Source organism: Mycteria americana, chromosome 8, assembly GCF_035582795.1.
Source record: "Mycteria americana isolate JAX WOST 10 ecotype Jacksonville Zoo and Gardens chromosome 8, USCA_MyAme_1.0, whole genome shotgun sequence".
Lineage (NCBI taxonomy): Eukaryota > Metazoa > Chordata > Aves > Ciconiiformes > Ciconiidae > Mycteria > Mycteria americana.
The window spans coordinates 13381581-13403228 of NC_134372.1; the positions used below are offsets into that span (position 1 = coordinate 13381581).

Below are 21648 nucleotides of genomic sequence, written 5' to 3' on the forward strand. Positions count from 1 at the left end.
GACCCTCAGCCCGACGTGCTGCGCTCAGGGTTTATATATCTCAGCTCGGGGTGACCTAGGGACTGTCGTGATCTAGGGACTGTGCAGATGCGGGGTGCCCCCGCTTTTAAGGGCTGGCACTTTTAAGGTGTGCGCAGCGATGGTTAAAACGGGTACCTCGAGTGGGCACGCGTCCCGCGGGAAGCTGCTTGTGCCCCACGCGTGGCTGCAAGCCCCACGGGGCACTCTGCCACTGCGGGCGTCCCCCGCTGCCCTGCTCCCTTCCACCCCCCGCCCCGCCGCCCTCCCCGGCTCCCGCAGCCGGCGGGCGGGGGCTGCGGGCGGCTCCGCCCCGCCGGCCGCCCGGCTCCCCGCCGCCGCCGCCGCGCCTGCTGCATGCTCGGTGCCGCCTCAGCCCCAGCCGGAGGTGGAAGATGGCGGAGCCGGGGCCGGATTGCAGCTCTCTGCTCGACGAGGATCTTTCCTCCTTCGTCTTCAGTTACCTCGCTGGCAGCCAGGTAGGGAGGGCGGTGGAGGGGCTCTGCTGCCCGGCTCCCCAGCGCGGTGCAACTGGGGGGGGGGGAGAAGCCGGCAGACACCACCCCCCCCCCTTCCCGGGGCACCTGCGGGAAGAGGCAGTCCCTGCACCCCCTCCGGCGCTCTTCCCCCAGGTGCCCGGAGGATCTGCGGGGGTCCCGTTTGCTCCAGGGATGCGCAGAGGGGGAAACGCGGGAAGGGGGGACGCGCGGAACCCTGCCGCCCCCGCCGCTCTCTCCGCGCCCCTCCCCGTGGCTTCGGGGCGGCCCCGGCGCGGCAGCAACCCCGCAGCCCCGCCGGCGCTTTCAGCACCACTCGCACGTGGACTCCCACCCCCACCCTTTCTGCGGGGAATTGGGGGGGGAGAAGTTGATGGGTTGATGGGTTTGGCACCCCCCCCTTTGCGGCACCCCCCCCGCTGCGAAGGTGGGGAGGGGGACGCCGCGGTGCAGGGCGGCGGGGGGGGCTCCGCAGGGGGCTGCGCGGTGGGGGCTGATAAGAGCCGGGCTGTGGGATGAGTCATGCCGAGCGTCAGTTACACGCATACGGGCTGGGATCTTGGGGGATGGAGGTTTGGGCAAGGGTGGGGGGTTGGCAGGGAGAGGGGGTCTCGGTGCTGCGAGTCAGCGGCTCCAAAATCTGGATGGGCTCCCTTTTGGATGGAGCTGGGTATTAAAATCAGATTAAGGCTCCTTGGCAGCTCCCGCACGATCACGAGAGCGAGCCGTGCTGGCTATAGGGCTTGCATGCTTTTCCATTTTGGGGGGTGGAAGAGAGGCGCTATACAATAAGCCGGGCAGTAGCAAGAGCCGTGACTGATCTGGAGCACAACCGTGCATTTCGCAGTCGGATGGATGAGGCTGGTGCAAGTGGGAAGAGTTTTCTGTAGTTACATATCATCCCTCCAGCCCTTCACTTTCGTAACCACAGATTACAAAATAGCTTCGATTGTGCAGCTAGCACATTCATCCCAACCCTTGCTCTCTCACCAGTTTAGCTCCGGGATTGCAAACAGCAGGAGCATGTGTGTGGGGAACGGGATGGGGACTAATCCTGCTGTTTGGGTTCAAAACAAATAAGGTCTCAAGACATGGTAAATCAGATTTGCCCCTGGTGCATGTGCCAGAACCAGGCAGGTCTTGCCACCGGCTAGATTGATGTAGTTCCAGCGCCTCTCCTCGCACGCACCGGCTCCAGGGTGCTCCGGCTTGGCATGGGACCTGGGCAGCTTGCTGGGGGCAGAGCAGCTTCGGTTGTTAACCAAGAGCTGCTGACAGGTTGATTACAGCAGAAGGGTCAGAAAGGGTGAGAAATGGGCCGAGAAGATTTTGTAAGCGGTTTGCGTTTTCTGATTTGGATGGATTTATTATTGCTGAGGGAACCGTTGTCTAGGGAAGAGGAGGCTGGTTGTGTGGGATGCCATCCCTAGGAAGTACGGCAGAAAGGCTGCAGCTCCCACCAGCCCCATTGAGCCCTGGGCAGGTGAAAGTTCCTGGCTGCACTTCCCTGCAATAACCTGCCTGTTCTCCGCGTGCTTAACATGAAATGAAAAGCTCGTGTGATTGCAGCATGCATCTGAAAGCTTGTTTCTTTTTTGCCTTTTGGTCAGCATTTGATGTGCCAATTTAGGAATCTTATTCCAAAAAGGGACTGCTAAGGGGAAAAAAAAATCTTGCAAATTGTCATCCTTCTCTGGTGCAAAACCACCATGTTGTGAACATCCCCTGCAAAATTTGGGACTGTGAAATGGCCTGTGATGAAATAAGACCATTTTTATGGCATCTCCTAAAAGACAGTTTGCTGTGCCTTTCCCCTCTTTTTCTCTCCCTCTCCCATACATACATGAGCTACATCGGAGGGAGCAGTGTAGGTACGTGCACAGAGTTAGTGCTAGTCTGATGTCTGCGGGGTGAATAACATGTAGAGCAGCACAGGGATCTTTGCAGCCCGCTGCAGCTTCCCTCAGCAGCAGTGTGCAGCCTGTGTTTGCTCTCCCGCCCGGCGCCTGCTTTTGATAATTGCATTTCCTCTCTGTCCCCACGTGCGCAGAGGGGTTAAAGGCTGGGGTAAAAAGAAAAGAAAAAAAGGGGGGAAAAAAGCTCCCCCCAGCTATGCTTTGCATGCATTTGCTTAAGAAACGCCTGAAGTTGTAAGCGTGTGTTGTGCTTGTACCTTAACCTCTGATGAAACTGCAGGGAAGGCTCCAGCCCTGGCTGCTGTCACATGCCTGCTTTATAACTCAGAGCAGGAGGCAGTCCCGGGCTGGCCGCTGACGTCTCTCCCCATTACTACTGTACGAGCCTCTGCTTACAACTCGGTTGCTGACTTCTCAATGAAGCCTGAAAGCTGTTTCCGCAAAGACCCCAGTGCTCCAGCACAAGATCAGATTATCCTGAGTGGCTACAATGTCAGGAGGCCATGAGATCATGAATATTAGCCATTTCCTTTGTGGAAATCTTGAGGAACTCTGACTCTCCTCCTCTCTCCCCCGTGCTCCTCCCCAGTCCTTGCTTTTGCAGTAGGTTTCGAGAAAGGCGCAGTTGGGTGCATGCAGGTGCCAGGCAATCTATTCCTCTCCAGGGGAGGAATCCTCAGGAGGGCTCTCGGGGAGATGCACAGTGAAGGTTTGACATGGATATTTGCATCAGTCCCTTAATTATATGGGCTTGCCTGCTAACCTCTACTTACATCCTCTATGAGGATGCCTGCTAACCTCTATTTACATATCGAGGACAGCGATGATTCACATGGTACCTGCATTGCTACAGAAAGAAAATCAGGGTTTTTCACTTGATATCTGCCTGTCTCCTGCCAACTCCTTTTCCCTTTTTAACAACAAAAAAAGTTACTTTGTTTTGCTGCGACTCAAAACATGTCATTTCTGGGCCCACTTAATCCACTTTGTGCAACTCTTTGCTGCTCAGAGGTATGAAGCTGGTTGTAGCTGGTTCGTCTGCTGGCACCAGGCACTGGAAAGTGCCAGCCAGGCAGCTCTGCTGAGAGCACCGTGGAGCGGCCAGCCACTCTCAGCATCCGTGCAAGAGGCAGGAGCAGTTTGACTCTTACGGCTTCGATTTGTTTAAAAACCCCAAACAAAGTGCAGCAGGGGGAACAAAATCAAAAAAACAGGCTGCTTCTCAGAGAGATGCTTAAAGATCACATGAACTGAAATACAATATTCCCTCCTTAACTTCTCAGCCTCCTGCTAGCAGCTTAATCCATTGATGAGTGCAGGAGGCGCAGTGAAGCCCTCGGTGGAAAAGCAGTCTATTGGGTGGATTGTTGCTGCTAATGATGAAGTGGAGACACATCCCTAATTTCTGATAGTCCTTACCGAGCAGACCCATATTCTGCTTTTTCTGCGTCTTTTCTCTCAAAGATTTTTGGGGAGGGTGGTCTGGATGACTGAAACAGCCCAAGGGCCTGTGAAAGTGTATCTCCAGCCTGGCTGCATTGCTGCAGCTTGGGTCGAAGGGCCGCTGCATTGCTGGGGCTGGAGACCTCCCTCGCTCTCCCGGGAAAGCACTGCAAGGTGGCTGTGGCACGGTGGCTGTTACGGACGGTGGCAGTTAGCAGAGGCCACGCCAGTACGTTTGCAAAGCCGGGGGTGGCTGTTGCTGGGGATGCCGGCAGCCGCCCGCGCCGCAGCAGTGGCTGCGGGAGATGGCGAGCGTGGCGTGCTGCTGAGCCTGCCGCTCGGAGCCAGGAGGGAGCAGCCGCTGGGAGCGGCGGGAGGGAGCAGCGGCGGGGGAAAGGAGGGCTGGCCTGAAATCTGGCCCCTCGGAGAGCCTCCCCGCACACCCGCCTGCCTTCACCCCCTGCTTTTGACTGGATCCCCCGGTGCTGCCCACCCTGGCAGGGCCCCAGGGCTGCCCCATGCCGTGGGCTTTCCTCCCTCCAGCCTGCACATCCCTGCCCCGGTCTCATGCCGTAATGGAAAGGCACCTCTCCAACAGGTGAATAATCAAGGTCTCAACCTGGTGCCTCCAGCAAAGGGAGCTTTGTGAGGGAGACCGATCTCTCTCTCACGTTAACCTTTCCAATGTCAAAAGCCTCTTTGTAGTTATAAACTCCACTTGCTCTGGCACTTCAGCGCTGTTGGTTGTCCAATGAAAAATGCCCGGGGGATGCCCTTCCTGCCCCAGACCCTTTCCTGGCTTTGAGGAATAGGTCCCATGGTGGCCAGCGCGGGGCTGGGGACAGGGACGCCGCGGGCTGGCTCCTGGCAGGCGGTTTGCTGTGTTGCTGGCCACTGCTGCCTGCCGCTCCCGAGATGCAGGAGCCCCCCAGGCTCTGAAATCCCCTTTGGCGGGGCTGGGGGCTGGCTTGTGGGAGGCCCGTGTCTGCACTGCCAGTGGGCAGAGTGCTGGCAAGGGCACGCTTCCCCCTGGCTGGCACGTGCCCCCGGCCCCCCGGCCATTCAGCTGGGGCAGAGGCATTGTGCAGGGACAGTCTGTGCCTTCGCTGCCCAGTACCTGTGGGGCAAACAGCACCGAAGCCACCGCTTCTTCTGCCTGCCCATGGCCTTGGGGAGATGGCGTCACCAGGGCGAGGGGCACCGTCCCTGCAGGGCACTCTGAGCTCGAGCACCCCCTGGGGCTCTCCGGCACGGAGGGGGCCCTGGCTCTGCCGGGGAAGGGAAGGGAAGGGCTGTCCCCAGAGATAAGGCTCTGCTGGGACCACGCATGTTGTGCTCACTCGCCGCCACCGAGAAGCTGGGGAGAGAGGAGCCGGGGCCACGAGGTGCTGCCAGGGCCTCGGTCGGCAAACGCGTTTACCGGAGGAATCGGCTTCGGGCTCCCGCGGTCGAGCCCTGCTCCATGGCAACCCCGCGCGGGCTTATATTTCTCGTGACTGCTTGGCAGCCTGAAGTGATTTAGCAGAGGGGGAACTTTGTACGCGCCGGAGCCGCCGCTGCCAGTGTGGCCATGCCGGGCCGACCGCCACGCGGCACTCCTCCTCCCTGGGGGGCACGGGCTGGGGCAGCCCCTTGCCTGCACCCCAAGAGTGGGCAGCCGGCTCCCCTGCCTGCATGCTGTGCCAGGAAGGGCAGGTTCCCACCATCTGCCTGCTGCCTGGCAAACTACCCTCTTGCAAGCGCCTGGAACCGAGACTGTTTTAAGCTGCCTCTGCTTGTAGTAACGAGCCAAAGACTAAAGGTTGAAGTTAATGGGGCAGGTGGTCAGGTGAGGTAGTGACCTACTTGCAGGGGCAGCCGTGCTGTAGGCACGGGGTGATGGTCCAGCCAATGTGTTTCCCTTCCCTTATCGCTCGGCTGTTCTGCTTTTCAGCACTTTTCCTGAGCTCTGGCTCACGAATTATTATTTATTTATTTATTGTTTTTTATAATGGGAACTTCCAAGAAATGCCGAAGGACTTTGCACAGATCTGGCTGCGCTCAGAGTCTCATCAGCCCTGTCCTTACCCTGCTCCGTCTTGCTGCACCTCCCCAGGCAGAGGCAACAGCCAGGGTTGGGCTGCTGCAAATTGCTACGTTAAACCCGTTCACTTCAGAATTAAGACAGGGAAAAATAAAAGCTGGAAATCTCCTTTGGCCCTGTAAGAGCTGGAAGCCCCCTGGGGAGGGGTTCCCCATGCAGCAAGTCTGGTATCTGCTGGTGGGGGGTGTGGGGACTGTGGCAGCCCTGGGGGCTCTTCGGGACGGCCCCATCCAGTAGCCAGGCTAACCTTTGATCACTGCTGGCTCCCGGGCAGCAATGTGGGGCTTAGGGAAAATACTTCGCTTATCTTGCATCCCTGCTGTCTGGAGGCAAAGGTGGCAGGCACTGGGTGCCGGGTGCCTCCCCAGTGCCCCCCTGTGTACCGGGAGCTTCGTCGGGGGAGCACGATGAGGGTCCTGCTGAAGTATTGCAGGAGCTTTTTATATCTGCCTGCGTGTACCCACCCTTCCCGCGGCACCCTGCCCACCCAGGCGAACAGGCAGGCGTTTGCCCTCGCAGCTGGGAGCAGGAGGCCTCTGCCCTTGGCGAGGGGGAGCCCGTGTGATGGGGGCTGAAGCAGGAGAGACCCCGGTGTGCCGGGAGGGCTGAGGTGACACTTCTCCCCTCCCCTGGGACAGAGCGGTACATGCTTTATATGGATGTTTTTGTGCTGAGGTGGTGGAGGATAAAACGAGTGCCTCCAGCTCTTGCAGCAACTATGGTTGCAGGGCAGCGTATCTTTACTGAGATGCATTTTCTAAATTCTTCCTCTGTGCCGCTTCTGCGCCCTGCGGTCGCTGCCTGCAGCGGCAGGGAGCACGCTGACCGAAACGGCCCCTTCTGCTGAGCCAGCACCACTGGTCAGGCTCCTCAGTTCCTGTTTCAGTTTGCAGCAAGTTCATCGCTGCTGTCGCTTCTGCTTCCCTGGCCTTTGGGGAGGCTGCAGGACCCCGTTCGACCCTGGCATATGGGGCGGCAGGCGAGGGCTGTGGGAGGTGTCATCCTTTCCCCCGCAAAAAGCTGCCTTCCCCACCTAGTCCCCAAGGAACCCTCATTTCCTAATTTTTGTGCACATCAAGAGCAAGGAAATCCTGTGGCGGGGGGAGATGGAGGGGAGAGGGCAGAGCATCCCGGCACAGGCAGGGGGCTGAGCTGGGGCTGTGCTGCAGCCGGAGCAGCGTGCTGGGGCGGCCAGCTGTGCCTTGCGGACGGAAGGAAGCCCAGCTGCCTCTAATCATGTTTCTTCTTCTCCCTCCTGCCCGGATGACGGGGGACTGCAGGTTTCGCCGCCTGCAAGTGACAGCTGGGGACCTGGTTGTCCTGCCACGAGGGGACCCACGGCTGGAGCAGCCCCAGCTCTCCCTCCGTGCACAGAGCTGGGGTGCAGGGGAGCTGCTGCCGGCAGCAGGCAGCGTGGTCGCTGTCCCCCAGCCTCGGCAGCCTTCTTGCTGAGCCCTTTCTTGCTTCGTTTTTAGCCAAAGTGCCTAGGTAGGAGCGAGTTACATTTTTTTTTTTTAATGAAGAAAGTGCAAATGTAGCTGTGGGGTGTTTCAGGAAACATCCCAGTGGGACACTGCCGTGACCCTTTGCATGCACACGAGACTGTTGAGGCTGAGCTCCAGCCAGCCCTGCAGCAGCCAGGCTGGGTTAGAGCAAAGAGCAGCGCTGATGGCAGCTGGGGTGATGGTTGTACACGTGCTTGCATAACAGCAAGGAGTTGGAGGTGTAAAACATCGCAGTTGCGCAGCTCCCCTTGAAGGCCAAAGCAGGGGCAGGCTCTGGCTTCTCTTTACCCTGCAGGGGCCAGCCCTTCTGCGAGCATCGCGTGCCAGCGCCGGTGGGCACAGGGCTGGGGCGGCCGCGGTCCTTTGGCTCCTTGCACATTGCCCAGGCAGAGCGTGCGCTCCCCGGGCTCGGAGCAGAGGGGAGAGCCGCTGCCCGTGTGCTGGGAGGATTGGGGCTCTGCCTGCTCGCAGTGAGCACTGGCGGAGGGCAGGGCAGGGCACCGGGGGCTGTGCCGTGGTTTGTGCCAGGCGAGCCGGCGGTGTCCTTTCCTGCCACACAGAGGTTGCTCGCCTGGCACCCAGCACGGCGGGGCTGAACTTTATTCCAGCTCAAGTCCCTCTCTCCTGATTTCCTGGGACTTGCACAGCCTTGGTGCAAATGTTTGCAACTTCCATGGCCCTTGGCTTCAAGCTAATCAAACTTTGCATTCCTGTCGGCTCCCTTTAAACCGTGGCTGCTTAGCTGCTTTCCTTTCCCCCTCTGCTCTGGGGCCTGCAGCCCTGCCTGTGTGAGGTGTGTGCAGCTCAGAACCACCTTCCAGCATCTTAATGAAGGGAGGATTTTTAAACTTTCCCTTGAACAGCATAAACCCCAGAGCTCTGCATAGCTGGAGCTGGAGATTTAAACCAACCAGCATCGTTTCTCCTTGCAAGCAAGCTTGCACACAGATAGTCACGACTGAACTGTGCTAATAATGAAAAGAAAAAATTGCAAATGTTTTTCTTAAAAAGGAAGTTTCTGTGTGGGCCCCACCAGGAGACTGGCGCATGTGGGTTTTGGGTGCTAAAACCCATTTCCCAGGTAACAGCACTCAAGCTTATGAGAACTGTGTGGTTTTCTCAGGCTGAAAGGTTGGATGGTATTTGAGCTGCTTTTTTTTTTTCTTGTGACCATGTCCTTCTAGGAAGGAATAAGTATGTCTATTTATATATATTTTTAAAATGAAAGCACGTGGTACGTGTCCCCAGAAACCCTCATGGTGCATGTTGTCACCCAGCTCTGGTGGGGATGCTACTTTGCTGACGACCAACAACCAACCCTCCCCAGCAGCTCGCGCTGGCAGCTGAGCTGGGGAGCCGGGGCAGCCCCTGCCCTGCAGCCCTGGGGCTTGGGGTGGGCAGCGGTAGGCGTGCGGGACACGCTCGTGCGCATGCATCTCCTCTCCTTATGGGACCAGAGGCTTCAGGATGTGGAAGTGGATGCAGGAGGAAGGAAGTCGCGGGGGGACTGTTAGGAGAGGCATGGATGGGGAGGGCTGGAGCTGCTTGGTTTATTTACTTCTGTTGACTCCTCCTGCCCATGCTTTAGGTCGTGCTGCCTGGCCTGCCTGCAGTGATGGCTTCTCCGTTCCTGTGTTAGTGCTTCGGGATGCGGTGCATCGGCAGCCCCCGGGCCTCTGCCTCCCTGCGGTGACCAGGGGCTGCCCATGAGGGTCCACTTGCCCAGCTTGCACCGCTTGCCTGCTGCCCATCTGCCCATAGGAGCTGGAAACCCATCTGCACATCCAGCTGAGTCAAAAATAAATGAAAGGCAGATTATTGGGGGGAGACTGTCCCCATCTCTGCTGCTCGCTTATGGCAGTGCAAGGACCTGGAACCACAGCTTTCAAGTTTCTCTCTGTATTTATGTAACCCAAACTAACTTTTTTGGAAAGAGCCACTCTGTCTCATTTAGATACCTAAATATAGCAGCCGCTCTGGAGGGAGGATTAGCCTGCGAGTGCCCTGGTGTGTATGGGACCTTTGTGGACGGATGTTAGGGGGAGTTTAAACCTCGTTCAATCAGGCCTGGGGGGGTTATTCCCCTGCCATTAGCAGGGCGGGCTTGCAGCCGTCCCAGGGCAGCGGGGAGCTCACGGCAGTGACCAGGCTGTGCAGGCTGGCAGGAAGCAGGAACCTGTAGAGATGTGGACTACAGGGGTTTTTTTAAAATGTCTTGATGCCTTTTGGGGCCAGAGCCCATTTATGCTCAAACATGCTGTTTGCTAACATGCCATTGCCTCCCCTTGGAGGAAGGAACAGTGCTCGAAAGCACAGAAGCAGAGCTGAGCTATGGGGCGAAACCTCTGTGTCCTGCCCTGCCAAAGGGCCCCGTGGGGCTGTGGCACCTCGGGGTGATCATTCAGGGCTGCTGGAGCAGAGTCACCGTTGCAACGTGGGGTTGGGCGGAAAGGCAAGGAAGGGTGAAGGTCCTTCTGCCCTTAGCTGTACAGGGCACCGCAGGCATCAAAGTCCTTTGAGCTCCTTTAGTGAAAGATGCGGGACTGACCCTTTGAAATGCCACGCTGAGGGACGCCCCAGAGGTGCCACTTTCCCTTGCCAGGGGTGTACACTCCCCACCCTTGTGGGCACTGGGGCCCATACACTTGCATGAGATGCAGGCGGCAGCAGGGTCCAGGCACTGTGCATATGCCATGGACCTGCTTCTGCTGCTTCATACACACAAGACCCCTTGTTGCCTTTGGAGTGGGCACAACAGGTGGGTTTGCCTGAGTGGTCTGACCACCTCACTAGCTTGCCCATGTGGTGTGGTGGGGCTCTCTTGTACCGCCTGGGATCAGCAAGGCTTGCACGTTGCACCAAGTATTGATAGAAACTGAGTTTCTTGGAGGTGCACGGGGTGGCTCTTGCTTTTGTCTCTTGACGTCTCTGTCTGCCCTGCGGTGAGGGTGCCATGGATCCCTTCCAAGGAAGCAGGGAGCAGCCATTTGTTTCTGTGTGTGACTGTGTCCCAGGGACTTGGGGCATGGGACACATACTGCTTGAGTCTCTGCAGCTGGCTATTTATGAGCGCATGCAGGGGGCACCCTTGTGTGCCCCCTCCGCTCCTCCCTGCTTTGCAGCGCTGACAGCGAGAGCCCGGCTCCCTGGCCCGGCGCTGCTGCAGGGGCTCCCTGATCTGTCTTGTGATTCGAGCCCTGATGGAGATGCGCAGGAGCTGCCCTGTGTTTTCTGCAGGAAAGCAGAGGGTCCCTCAGCTATTTGAGCCTTCATCTCTGTGCTTTTCTTGTTGCTTCCTCTGCACGCGGCGGTTCTGTCTCCCTGCACGCCTCCACATCTCCCTGCTGCCCATCCCTGCACCTCACCGTGCCCTCTGCCCAGCTCGGAGCTGTGCAGCCTCGTGCCAGCGCTCACCCCGGTGTGCAGGGTCCTCTGCCACCCCTGCCATCCCGCCAGGGCAGGAGCCACCTGGCTAAATGGTGGGACCCCCGGGGAGGTGTCGGTGAACACATGCACGCTGGCTTCACAGCGTGCCCTTGTACAGCCTTGCAAACCCCGGTGCGATGCCCCCTTGGCTCCCATCACACGGGCAGGGACCAGGCAGGTTCGGCGCCGCCCCATGGCAGCCCCACCGGTCCCTGCTGGGCGGAGGTGGCCTGGGTCTGAAGGAAGGACCCAGCCATTTTGGTGATGCCCTCCTCAGGTCTGTGTTATTTGGCCCTAGCAAGGTGGAGGTGAAATAGAGAAGGTAAAGGCTGCGCATTGAAATGGGAGGAGGCAGCACAGTGGAGATCCAGCTGGGGGGCTCGCAGCTTCCCCAGGATCCCCGAGCCGCTCCGGCAGATGGCTGCAGCCCTCCTGCCCTGCTCTAAGGAATACAAATGTGCGGCAGATACGGTTACCCAGCCCCGAGAGCAGTGTTAGCTTTCATCTAGATCGATATCCCTGCCTGCCTGTGTCTGAGGGAGCACTCAGCTGGCAACCCAAGCCCGGCCAGGAGGAGACACCCACTGAGGCTCTGCTGCCCGCTCCAGACCCTGACTGTCTGTCTGTCCGTCTGCCTCGGTGCTGGAGGCAGAGCCAGTGCCGACTGCAGCGCCATTGCCGTGCTGTCGGACTCCGTCATGCGTAAAATGTAATAAATAGGGCCATAAGCCTTTTACGAAGTCTATTTCCACTCTTGGATCCGGGATTTAATGCATGGCTGCTTAGAGAGGCTGAGGATTTCAGGGGTCAGCAAGGCTAATTGCACTGCTGGAATAAAAGGGTGCACGGCAGGATCCTGCGTGCGGGTGGGAGGGGGTGCTGGGGGTCCCAGCTGCCCGCTGCGCTACCCTGGCCCTGTGTGCTCCCTGCCAGCAGCCTGGGAAAGCAGCGGCCACGCGCAGCGGCTTGGCAAGGGATGCGGTCCCCGGGGAGCGCTCCTCGGCTGGGCGCCGGTGGCTTTTGGGGCTGGGGGGACCGTGCCAGCTGGGGAGTCATATGCTGCAGGTGTTCGGTTCCCCACTGCTCTGTGGTGTCCCTGAGCATCTGACGGAGCTGGAGCGCTTGATCTTAGATTACCTGGAAGCCAGGGAAAGCCTCCATGGGGGCCGAGGCCCAGTGAGGATCAGGGCTGTGCCAGTGCAGGCTGGTACTGCTGGGCTTGGCTGGCCCCAGTGCCAGCTTGGCCCCAGCCTGCAGCATCTCCTTGAGCTGCAGAGGGGAGCTGGGTGCCGCCCTGCCAGGCTGCCCGCTGTGCCGGCTGGCCCGGACACCACAAGCTGGGGCGTGAAGGGATGTGTGTGCTTGGAGGTGGTGCCGCCGGGGAGACAGCCCCACCAGGAGTGGAAATGCAGCGCTGGAGCGAGAGCCGGGGGCACAAACCTGGCTGAGTGCTCCGGTGCTGGGCGTGTGCCCGGCCAGCACGGGGCTGGGTCAGGACCTGGACTGCGCTTTCCTGGAGGGGTCGGGGAGGGACTGATGGGATGGGCAGGCTCCGCTTCACAGGGGCGACTGGCAGCCAGCACACACCCTGTAAGGCGAGGGGGACCCAGATGCCCAGAGGCTCCCGGGGCCTCACCCTGTGCCAGCCGGCCGCGCAGGGCTGGCAGGACTGTGCCGCCGGCCGCGGCAGACGGAGGACACCAGCTCCGCTCAGTTACTTTCCTGGCTGATCCCGTCATCTCCATCTCGCGCCAAGTGCTGAAGTCGTCATGGAAACTGGCACGGCGGCAGCCTCGCCAGCAGCTCCCGCACAAGATCCTCAGTCTGAGTGCCCGGCCGGCGCTGGTCTGCTGCGGTGGTGGCGGGTGGCTGGCTTAGTCGACCACTTGCTGCTGGTCCTTATTCCTCGAGGGCATCAGTCTGCTGCTGGGCTCCAGCAGTGCACACGCATGGTTGCTTTCCTGGCATTGTAGCAGGGCCCAGTCCATTAGTGTTTACCAATCCCAGAGAGAGCCTTGCAGAAAGCACAAAAAAAAAAGCCCTATAGTATTGCTATTAATAGTACCTGTTCACCAAGTTATCTTTAGCAGCACCGTTCCCACCTTCATTCATAATAGCCATTGCACGGGCCTGATTCTTCTCCCTGCTGCCGAAGTGGCTTTGAGGTAACCCCAACCTCCCGGGGTACCCCACTCACCCCATGCTTCCACTGCTTGCCAGTGTTTCATTTGGCTGTGGAAAGAGATGGTCTGCAAACCTTTCCCTGCAGTGGGAAATGGAGTGGGATTTTTTTTCCAGGGTTAATTTTTCTCTGGTGACTGTAACTCTGAACTCTGCTTGCCTTTGCCTCTCCTCCCACGTTGCTCCTGTCCAGCGGGGCTGTGTCGTGCCAAAGGCTTTCTCCCTGGAGCATCCCTGCTGGAAGTCCACGCTGGTGCTCGGATTTTGCTTGATCAGAGGAGAAGGCAGTGCCTGAACTTGACTATCGGGGATGGAGAATTTTCCACTTGTATTTCAGTGGGTGTTTCCATAGGTTTCAAGCTATGGTCCTCCCTTCCCGGCATCTTCCATCTTCAGAGCTCATGCAGACTCCTGGGAGGTTGCAGGGCTTTGAAGGGGCTTTGAGGCTTCATGGGTTCAGCCCACTGCTTTGAGGTAGCATCTCCTACCACTGCCAGGGAAAGGCCTATTTCTCCTATTCTTGAACTTGGCAGTCACAGAGTTCCTCGGATTCCCAGGCTAATCTGTTCCTGCCTTTAATGAGCTGCCTCATTAAAGTGTTTTTCCTTAATAACCAACCCTCCGGGCTGGGCGAGAGGCTGATGATGTTCAACTGTAGACAACTGCAGACCTGCAGGCTGCAAAGGGCTTTTCCAGCTGCTTGCGGGGGTGCAGCATGAATATCAGCCCTCTCCTCCTGCGCGGTGCTGGCAAGTCTGAGAAGAGGGGCAGCAGCCCAAAGCACCCCAAACAATGCCTGTCCTGGGCTCCAGCACCAGATTTACTGGACCCACAAACCGCTACAGTGCATCTGCCCTTGGGATGCAGCAGACTGGGGATACAGGGACTAAACTGCCCTGCTGCCTGGTCTTCCTGCACGATGTCCTTACCCAGTGATGTGCCACACTGGGGCTGCTCGCCGTGACCCTGTGAGCCAAACCCGTGTGTGCGTGCTGCTGAGCGGGTATGCCTGCGCGCCTTGGGCCCAGGAGGTGTCTGCCCAGCCTTAATGAGAGGTTTTGAACTTGTTGCCTGGGTGCTTGGGAGCTGGGGCGTCTGGTTTCAATAAATGGAAGTGGAAATCTCCCTCCTGGGGGCCTGCTCTGTGCAGCGGAGTACTCACACAGCTTGCAGCCGTGGCCTCCTGGGAGCATCTGTCCAGTGGACGCTGGTCCCACCTGGTCCCCCCAGCCTCTGTGGCGGCTGCTCTGGCTGAGTGGGGCGCAGGGCTGGGAGCCCTCAGGGCGATGGCTACGAAGGAGCAGATTCAGTGGTGCCTCTGGCGACGCGGCAGCGTTTCACGGCTGCCACAGCCTGGGCTGAGCCAGCCCCCGTCTCCAGGCCATGGTTTTTAGGGTGGCGATGATGCAAGGCAGGAAGGTGCCTGGCACCAGCGCTGCTGGGGCCGCTCTCTTTATATATAGCTGACCCACTTGCTGAGCGGGGGCTGCCGGCCCCTCCTGGTGCTGCACCTGGGGCTGCGTGCGTGCACCGGGGCTGCGAGGGGCTGCACCAGCATCGGCCTGGGAGTACAGGGCTGCGGGTGCCTGGGCTGCGGTCGCCTGCAGCCTGCTCTACGGAAGGGCTGCAGGAACTCTCCGCTCGCAGGCTGGAGCTGTGCTGCCTGCCACTCAGGGGGCACGGGCTCTGTAGCCTGCCTGGTTCCCAGCACCCCTCCCAGCCTCACCCACTGGCTCCCTGGCTCTCCCAGGGAAGGAAGAACCGCCGTAGCCCCAGCAGAGACAGGAGCGGGCAGTTCCAGCTGTGCCTGGGCTGAGGCAGGATCCCAGCACAGGGCAGTGCTCAAGCCCCCATCCTAAGAGGCAGCCCAGCCTCCCACGGGGTTCGCCTGCCTCCCGGCCATCCCCTCCCCTCCAGCCAGGCCTGGAGGTTGGGTGCTCAACAGGCTGGGGATTTGGGTGCTGGAGCAACCACGTTGCTGCTAGCCTCAGGTCTGCGTGAGCAGGCATGCATGGGGCATGCGTGTGCATGCACCAGCGAGGCAGGAGCTGCAGCACACGGCGCCCATGCTGCCCACTGGGGCCAGCTCCCATCACACGTGCTGGGCGCGTGCATAGCCGAGCATGCCCTGTGCCAGTGCTGCCGGCATGTACCGTGTCCTGCTGCCCATCCTGCCCTGCCCGCCCGGGAGGGAGGCTCCGAGCCAGCGGGCAGGCGGGAGCGCTGAGGTGGCTGGGACGGGTGGCAGAGGCACACATACCTTGTCCCTGTGCCCTGGTCACTGAGTTGCTGTGCTGCTCCCCGGGGCTCACATTGTCTCAAAGGCACAGCCTGGTGCAGCGTGGTGGCCTCCCAGGCTTGTGTTCCTGTGGGGGACAGGGTACAAAGGACGGGGCTGAGCGGAGTAGGTGGCAAGAGGAGAGTGGGCTGTAAGAGACAAGGATGCAGCCCCGCTATGGGGTCATGTTCCCTTGGGCCAGAGGACCCAGGAAATAAGGGAGCAGTAACCCACTGAAACTCATGCCCTGGACCACTCCAAGCATGAATCTTGGGTCCCCTCTGTGCTTGGTGCTGGTGGGGCTGTCCCCATCTCCAGGCACGCCCCAGCCCCAGCTCACCCCTCCGGCTGCCTGCTGCTGCCTGCGGTGGGTGCTGCCGACATACGAGGGGCTTGGGGGAGCCCTTGGAAAGCACTGGGCTGCCAAAGCAGTGCCTCTCAGTGCCAAGCACCTGGGAGCCAGCAGCTTCCCCAGGATGGGATGGAGATGAAAAGAAAGCCTCCTTCGAAGTGCAGCTGGTGGGACGCCCCGCCATGTGGTAGCTGTGTCGTGCAGGTCGCCCAGGCAAGGGAGGGAGGAGGCGCCGGTGCTCCAAAGTCTGCACCCGTGCGGGCCTCGGCAGGGTGCATGGCCACCTGCCCGTGCTGTGGCCCTCCTGGTCATGGGCAGGCACAGGGTGAAGTGAGAAGGGCCGACCCCTTCTGGGTGGGCTCATACTGCTGCCCTATGGAAGCGGGGTCTGTCCTTATGGAAGGGGGGCTGGCCAGGTGGGCTGTGGTTTGATAGGAGGAGGGCTGGGAGCTCCCAGAGGCTGCAATTGCCCGAGCTGCCCCAGGTGGCTGCACGAGCCATCTCCTGTCCTGCCCCACCAGTCTTCTGCCCATCCCGAGCCCAGCCCTCGAGGCAGAGCATCACAGGGTGCCCACGCATGGGGACAGGGTCTGATGCCGAATCGCCCGTCGCACGTGGCTGCAGATGACAGCGTGCCTGAGCTCTCACCTGCAGTGAGCTGCTCTGCGGCAGGATGCTGGCACTGGCACAGAGAGGTGGGTGCCATGAGAGCTGGGGACATGGCAGCAGGTGGCATGGGAGCATAGCAGGGTGGCCCTGGAGAGACCACGGGACTCAACCCCGTTAACCCTGCAGCTTCCTCCCCGGGATCAGGGCGTCTGGCCAGGATGCTTTCCCGAAAGAGCTGCTATCTACACGTAGTTGCCTCTGAGAGGCTAGAGGGGACATGGTGTTCCCATCCAACAGCCTCTTGAGGTCCATTTGGCTGGGTGTTTCCAGAGCTGTTGTGGTTGGCACACCTGGAGAAAGGCAGGTCCCCAAGGTAGGTCAAAGCAAAATGCTTGCTGCGGAAAGGGAAATTAATTATAGGCGCTTTGCTGCACTCCAAGCAACTGCAAAAGCTGATGTTTCTCCTGTTGGCCGATAAACTAATTGTAATGACAAAACCTCAACAAAAGCAATGCTCTTAAATGCTTTCTTAATTAATAATTCTCAATAATTACTTGACGTCAATGACCAATAAACATTTTGGAGAAGGGAAGTTGCTGTTAAGTGCCCAATACCTTTGCTGCTCCAGTCACTGCGCCTGGGTTCCTGCAGCTCTGATGAAAAGCACAGGGAAGGCCAAGCCCGATGTTTTAAAAGGAAAACATTAAGCAGGAAAAAAGTGATTATTCACGTGCATGTCCACAGGGAAAAGAGGAGGGAAACTGAGCAACTGCTCAGCCCTGCTGCTCCCCGCTGAGCAGCTAGCAAGGGATGGCAATGCCGACGGGCAGGCGCCCCGAGGGATGGCACCCATGGATGCCCCTTTCCTGCCCCTCCGGTGCTGCTGAGGCCCCGGTGGGTGCTTTCCTGGGGGCAGCATGAGAGGAGGGCACCTTCCCAGGAAGGCAATGTTCAAGGGGCCTTCGAGGCCCTGCTGAGCGTCCTGCACCCGTGGAGGGTCACCTCCCTCCCGCAGGCATCTGCCACATGCCTCCTCCTCCTCCTCTTCCTTCCCACGGCCTGTCTGAGGGCAGCATCTCCCGACTCGGTGCTGCCAGGCCTGAAGGCATCACCAGCTGCATTTTATCAGTTGGGAGCTGGGGGGACCCCGGTCCATCTGCTTTTAAGCAGAGCCTCGGGAACCTGCCATTCATTCTCACCGTGGTGCTTCTGGCTGCAGCGCAGTGCCGGGAGGGTTAATGTCATCCTCCTCCTCCTCCTCTCAGCTTCACAGCCATCTTAAAACCGCTGGAGCTGGAGCTGTGCAGTCCCTGTTCCCACTCCTTTTACAGTATGGGCCAGCCGGCCGGCCAGGGAGCCCAGCCGGCTCCTCCATCCGTCTGACTCCTTTCCTTCTTTGGATGTCCCCTGCGCTCGCTGCCCAGGCACTGCCTTCCTCCCACGGGACCCATGCCCCTGGTGAGGGGCAATGGCCGGGGCGAGGGGCTGCCCAGGGCCGGGGGGCAGCAGGCATGGGGTGCGATTTTTGCAGCGGTTTCTCCGGGACGGCGCTGGGTGTCTGCCAAGATGGATGCCAGCCGGCTCCCGGGCACGGTTAGCACTTAACGAGCCCTTTATAGCTGCAAATCCCTTGGCGGGCGTTAGCAAAATCCGCCTGCGGGGAAAGGTGGGAGAGGGTCACTGTCGTTAGCAGGAGGATGAGGAGAGCGAGAGCGGCAGAGCCAGGGGACGTGAGCTGTTCGGGGTGAAGGAGCCTGTTGCAGAGCATCCCATCACGGATGGGGACAGGGCTCCTTCCAGCAGGCCAGCAGCAAAGCCTCACCCAGCACATGTCACCATCCAAAATAAGCTGTGGTCCTGGGGGGGACAAAAGCAGTGATGCCACAGGAGGCCCCCCCAGCCTGGAGAGCTGCAGGCAGGGAGGGCAGAGCTGCCGGCAGGCAGGCTCTGCTCCCCTCTGAGCTCTTCCCCCATCTGCCACCCCTCACATCTGGACTTGGGCGTCCCCGGGGGTGTTTGCTGGCAGCCATGGGAGAGTTGCTGGAGCATGCGCTGCTGTTGTCCTGACGGACAGACGGCCGCAGTCCATCGGGACAACAGCAGCGCATGCTCCTGGCTCCGCATCTCCAGTGCTCCGTGGCCTGTTACCCAAATACCAGCTGCTGCCCAAGGGTTTATGCCCCCCGCGAGCCTGGGGAAAGCAGGGGAAAGGCCTCTGGGGGGGGAGGCAGAAGCAGGGCGTCCATGTGTCCCCTCTCTGCTGCTTCAGCAGATGTCAGCACAGGGAGGAGGAGGTCATCCAGAGATCATGTTTGGGGTTTTTTTGGGTTGCTGTAAGTCTTTGTGCATAGGATGGTCCCTGAGCAGGGAACAAGGGGAGAAGGAGGAGGATCCCCCAAAGGCACGGGGAGATCTCTGATGTGCTCCTGCCTCGTGAGCCCAGACATTCCCCCAAAAGAAGGGCTGTTGCCATCTGTAAGGTCTGGCTGAGGAATGTAGCATGGGACTGGCCAGCTCACCCTGAGCGTGGGGATGCGGTGAGGGTTGGACTGCTTCAGGCTTCCCCACGCTCCAAAAACATGAAGGTTGGTTGGAAGATGGTGAGATCTGGGGGGAAAGGGTCAAAACATGTCCCCTCTTTCTGGTCCCCAAGCAGGGACTGAATGGGAATTTCAAGACTGGGAGCATCCCATTGTATCCAGGGCTGGGCTGAGGGATGTTTGCGGGCACGGGGCTCCCGTGGGCCTGCAGAGCCCCAGCTCCCTCCGCACCGTGCTGCTGCGGGTCCCCGTGGGCCACTGGCAGCAAGAGTCTCACTGCAGCCCCCACGGCAGTGGGGACACTCCGTGGGGGACGAGGACCCGTCAGTCAGAGGGCAGCTTTTTCAGCTGCCCTGCATGCGGCCCGCGCCTTGTCCTGTCTGTCCCGTGTGGGGACGGCAGCCTGGGGTGTGAGCATCCCTTGTGTCCGGGGGCCTGGGGCTGTTTCTGCAGCCACCCAGCTCAGCTTCCAGCCAGCGGCTGAGGTGCTCAGGAGCAGGGGGAGTCACCTCTGCCCCTGCCCCTGGGTGCTCGGGGTGCCTGCATCGCACCCTCCCTGTGCCAGCAATGCATGGGAGCACGGCAGGAGGGCGTGCGCTGGGCGGGTGTGCAATGGGTGAGTGTGCGGTGCGGTGTGTGATGGGCGGGTGTGCAGTGGGAGGGTGTGCGATGGGTGGGAGTGCAGTGGGAGTGCCTGCAAGCCCAGCAGCTTCCCGGTCCCCACGTGAGCGGTGGCACAGGCACAGCGGGCGCCATGGCTGCCTTTGCTGCTGCCACCGTGTGATCCGATTCACCCAGAGGAGCGTACGCTGCTGGCCTGGCTGCCAGCAGGCCGAGGCACCCCCCCGCAGACCTCTGCCGCTCTGTGAGACCCTTGGGTGGTCCCAGTACTGGGTTGCATGGGGTGCAGGACTGGCGCTCCTGTGGGTGCCATGGGCCCTGGGTCCAGCCGCTCTCCAGCAGGGATGATTAATGGCTTAACCCCTTCCCTCCCGCCGCTTCCCAGCCTCCTGCTTGGCCAGTGGAGGAAAGGCCAGGTGGGCTGGGGAGCTGGAGGGCTGTTTCCTTTGGCCGGCGCTGCAGTCATGGGGCAGGAGCCGTGGCCAAGGCCGGCGGCGCTGGCAGCAGGGCGCCCTGGCCATCCGGGGATATCAGGTGTCCCAGCGTGAACCGGCCAGTTGGGAGCACTGGCGGCAGGACGCAGGATGCCTGGAGTTCCCGTCCTGCTTGGCCCCGTCTCAATGGGACTCGGCGCCAAGAGCAAGGGGGGATGGCTGCTGCAAGCAGCCAGCAGTGCCTCAGCCCAGCCTGGCTTCCTGGCCGCGCGGGGGTAGGGGCTGACTTGCAGTTCATCCCTTTTTTTACCCATTTTTCTCATATCTAGTGATGGAGGGAGCAAGCACACAGCCTGGAGTTTGATGGCACCCACTGAACCGTAGCTCCCTGCCCCTCCTGCCTCTTGCAGGGGGCCCCTGCTCCGATGTCCCCACCGGACAGCAGTGGGAAAGGTCCCGGAGCTTGCTCTGCCCAGGCGGGAGGCTTGCAGGCAGCTCACGCCAGCCCTGTATCTGACGGGGCCGTGGGCTGGGGCCAGTGCTGGGGTTTTAGCAGGAGCACCTTTGGGGTGCCACCCAGTCCCACCCCCTCGAATGCTTCCCCAGCGGAGCTCAGGCGAAGGGGCCATGCAGCTTGGCCCAGGGTGGGGAGGCTGCACGGGGCAGTGCGGGGTCAGCTGTCAGGGGAATGGTGCCGCAGCATGGCAGCTCGCAGCCGGGTGTGAGTGTGGGCGGCAGCCAGCAGCGTTCTACGGCATCCCGGGCTTCACCCCTCTTGCTCCTGCCTGTGCCTCAGCCTCGTGGCAGCTGACTTCACACCAAGTCCCAGAGCTGAGCCTGATGGGATTCTGCGCTCTCTTGGGCATGCAGGATGCGGCCTCCATCCTCCCCTGCACCGTGCCCTGCGCATTGACGCCTTCCCCCCCAGCACCGCATTTCCCGTTGGTGAACCAGGTCTCTCAGGAAAACCTTGGCAAGGCGTCATGGAGGCTGCAGGTCCCCAGCAAGTTTTGGGGCATGTCTCCTTCCCTCTGGGACGTGCAACAGAGGGACAAATCCTGGTGTGACCTGAGTGTTTGGCAGAAACGATCCCTCACCCATAGTCCCAGGGAGACAGTAAGTGCAGCGGGGTCGAGTGCTGCATCTGTGGCTGTTTTGGGCGAGGAAGCACGCCTGCGTGTTTCATCGTCGGGGAAGCCACAGGAAAGCCATGCTCCTGGGGGCTGGTGCAGCATCCTTCACTGGGTGGCCTGTGTACTGTGGCTGCTCTTGCCAGGAGAAGGGGGAATCCCTTCCTACCCAGGCAGGACCTGCTCGTGCCAGTGCATCTCTAAACCCCTCCGGGATGCAGAGTGGGGGATTTGGACCCACAGCATTTCACCAGCAAACCAGCCCCATTTCTCAGGAGACACCCATGGAGAAGGCTTATGGTCTATTTTATGCTTTACGTCCTGTTTAAGCCAATGTGAGCTTCTGCACTGGATGTGTATGGGCAATCCCTGGCCACAGGCGAGGGGGAGTGTCACTGCAGCCCCCCGGCTCCTCTCGCACCAAATCCAGCAGCTGGCAGGGTAATAAATGAGGAGTCTATATTTAGATGCAGCGTCTGGAGAAGCATCACGGCATTGCCAGCGGGTTTTACTATTCAGTGCAGGCAGGTTTCCCTGCTCCTCCAGCTTGATGCCACCTTTGTGGAAAAGCTCGTCAAGGACATCCAGCACCAGCTGGAAAAACACCCCAAACAG

General features: G+C 60.1%; 1 protein-coding gene across 1 annotated transcript in view; it reads left to right on the plus strand.

Annotated features, from left to right (window-relative positions):
• The first annotated feature begins 349 nt into the window (after positions 1-349).
• PPARGC1B (PPARG coactivator 1 beta) overlaps positions 350-21648 on the plus strand; it is a 52381-nt gene continuing 31082 nt past the window's right edge. The window contains exon 1 of the mRNA XM_075509814.1: positions 350-497. Within this exon, the coding sequence (XP_075365929.1) occupies positions 414-497 (84 nt within the window). The 5' untranslated portion in view covers positions 350-413. The remainder of the gene's footprint in view (positions 498-21648) is intronic.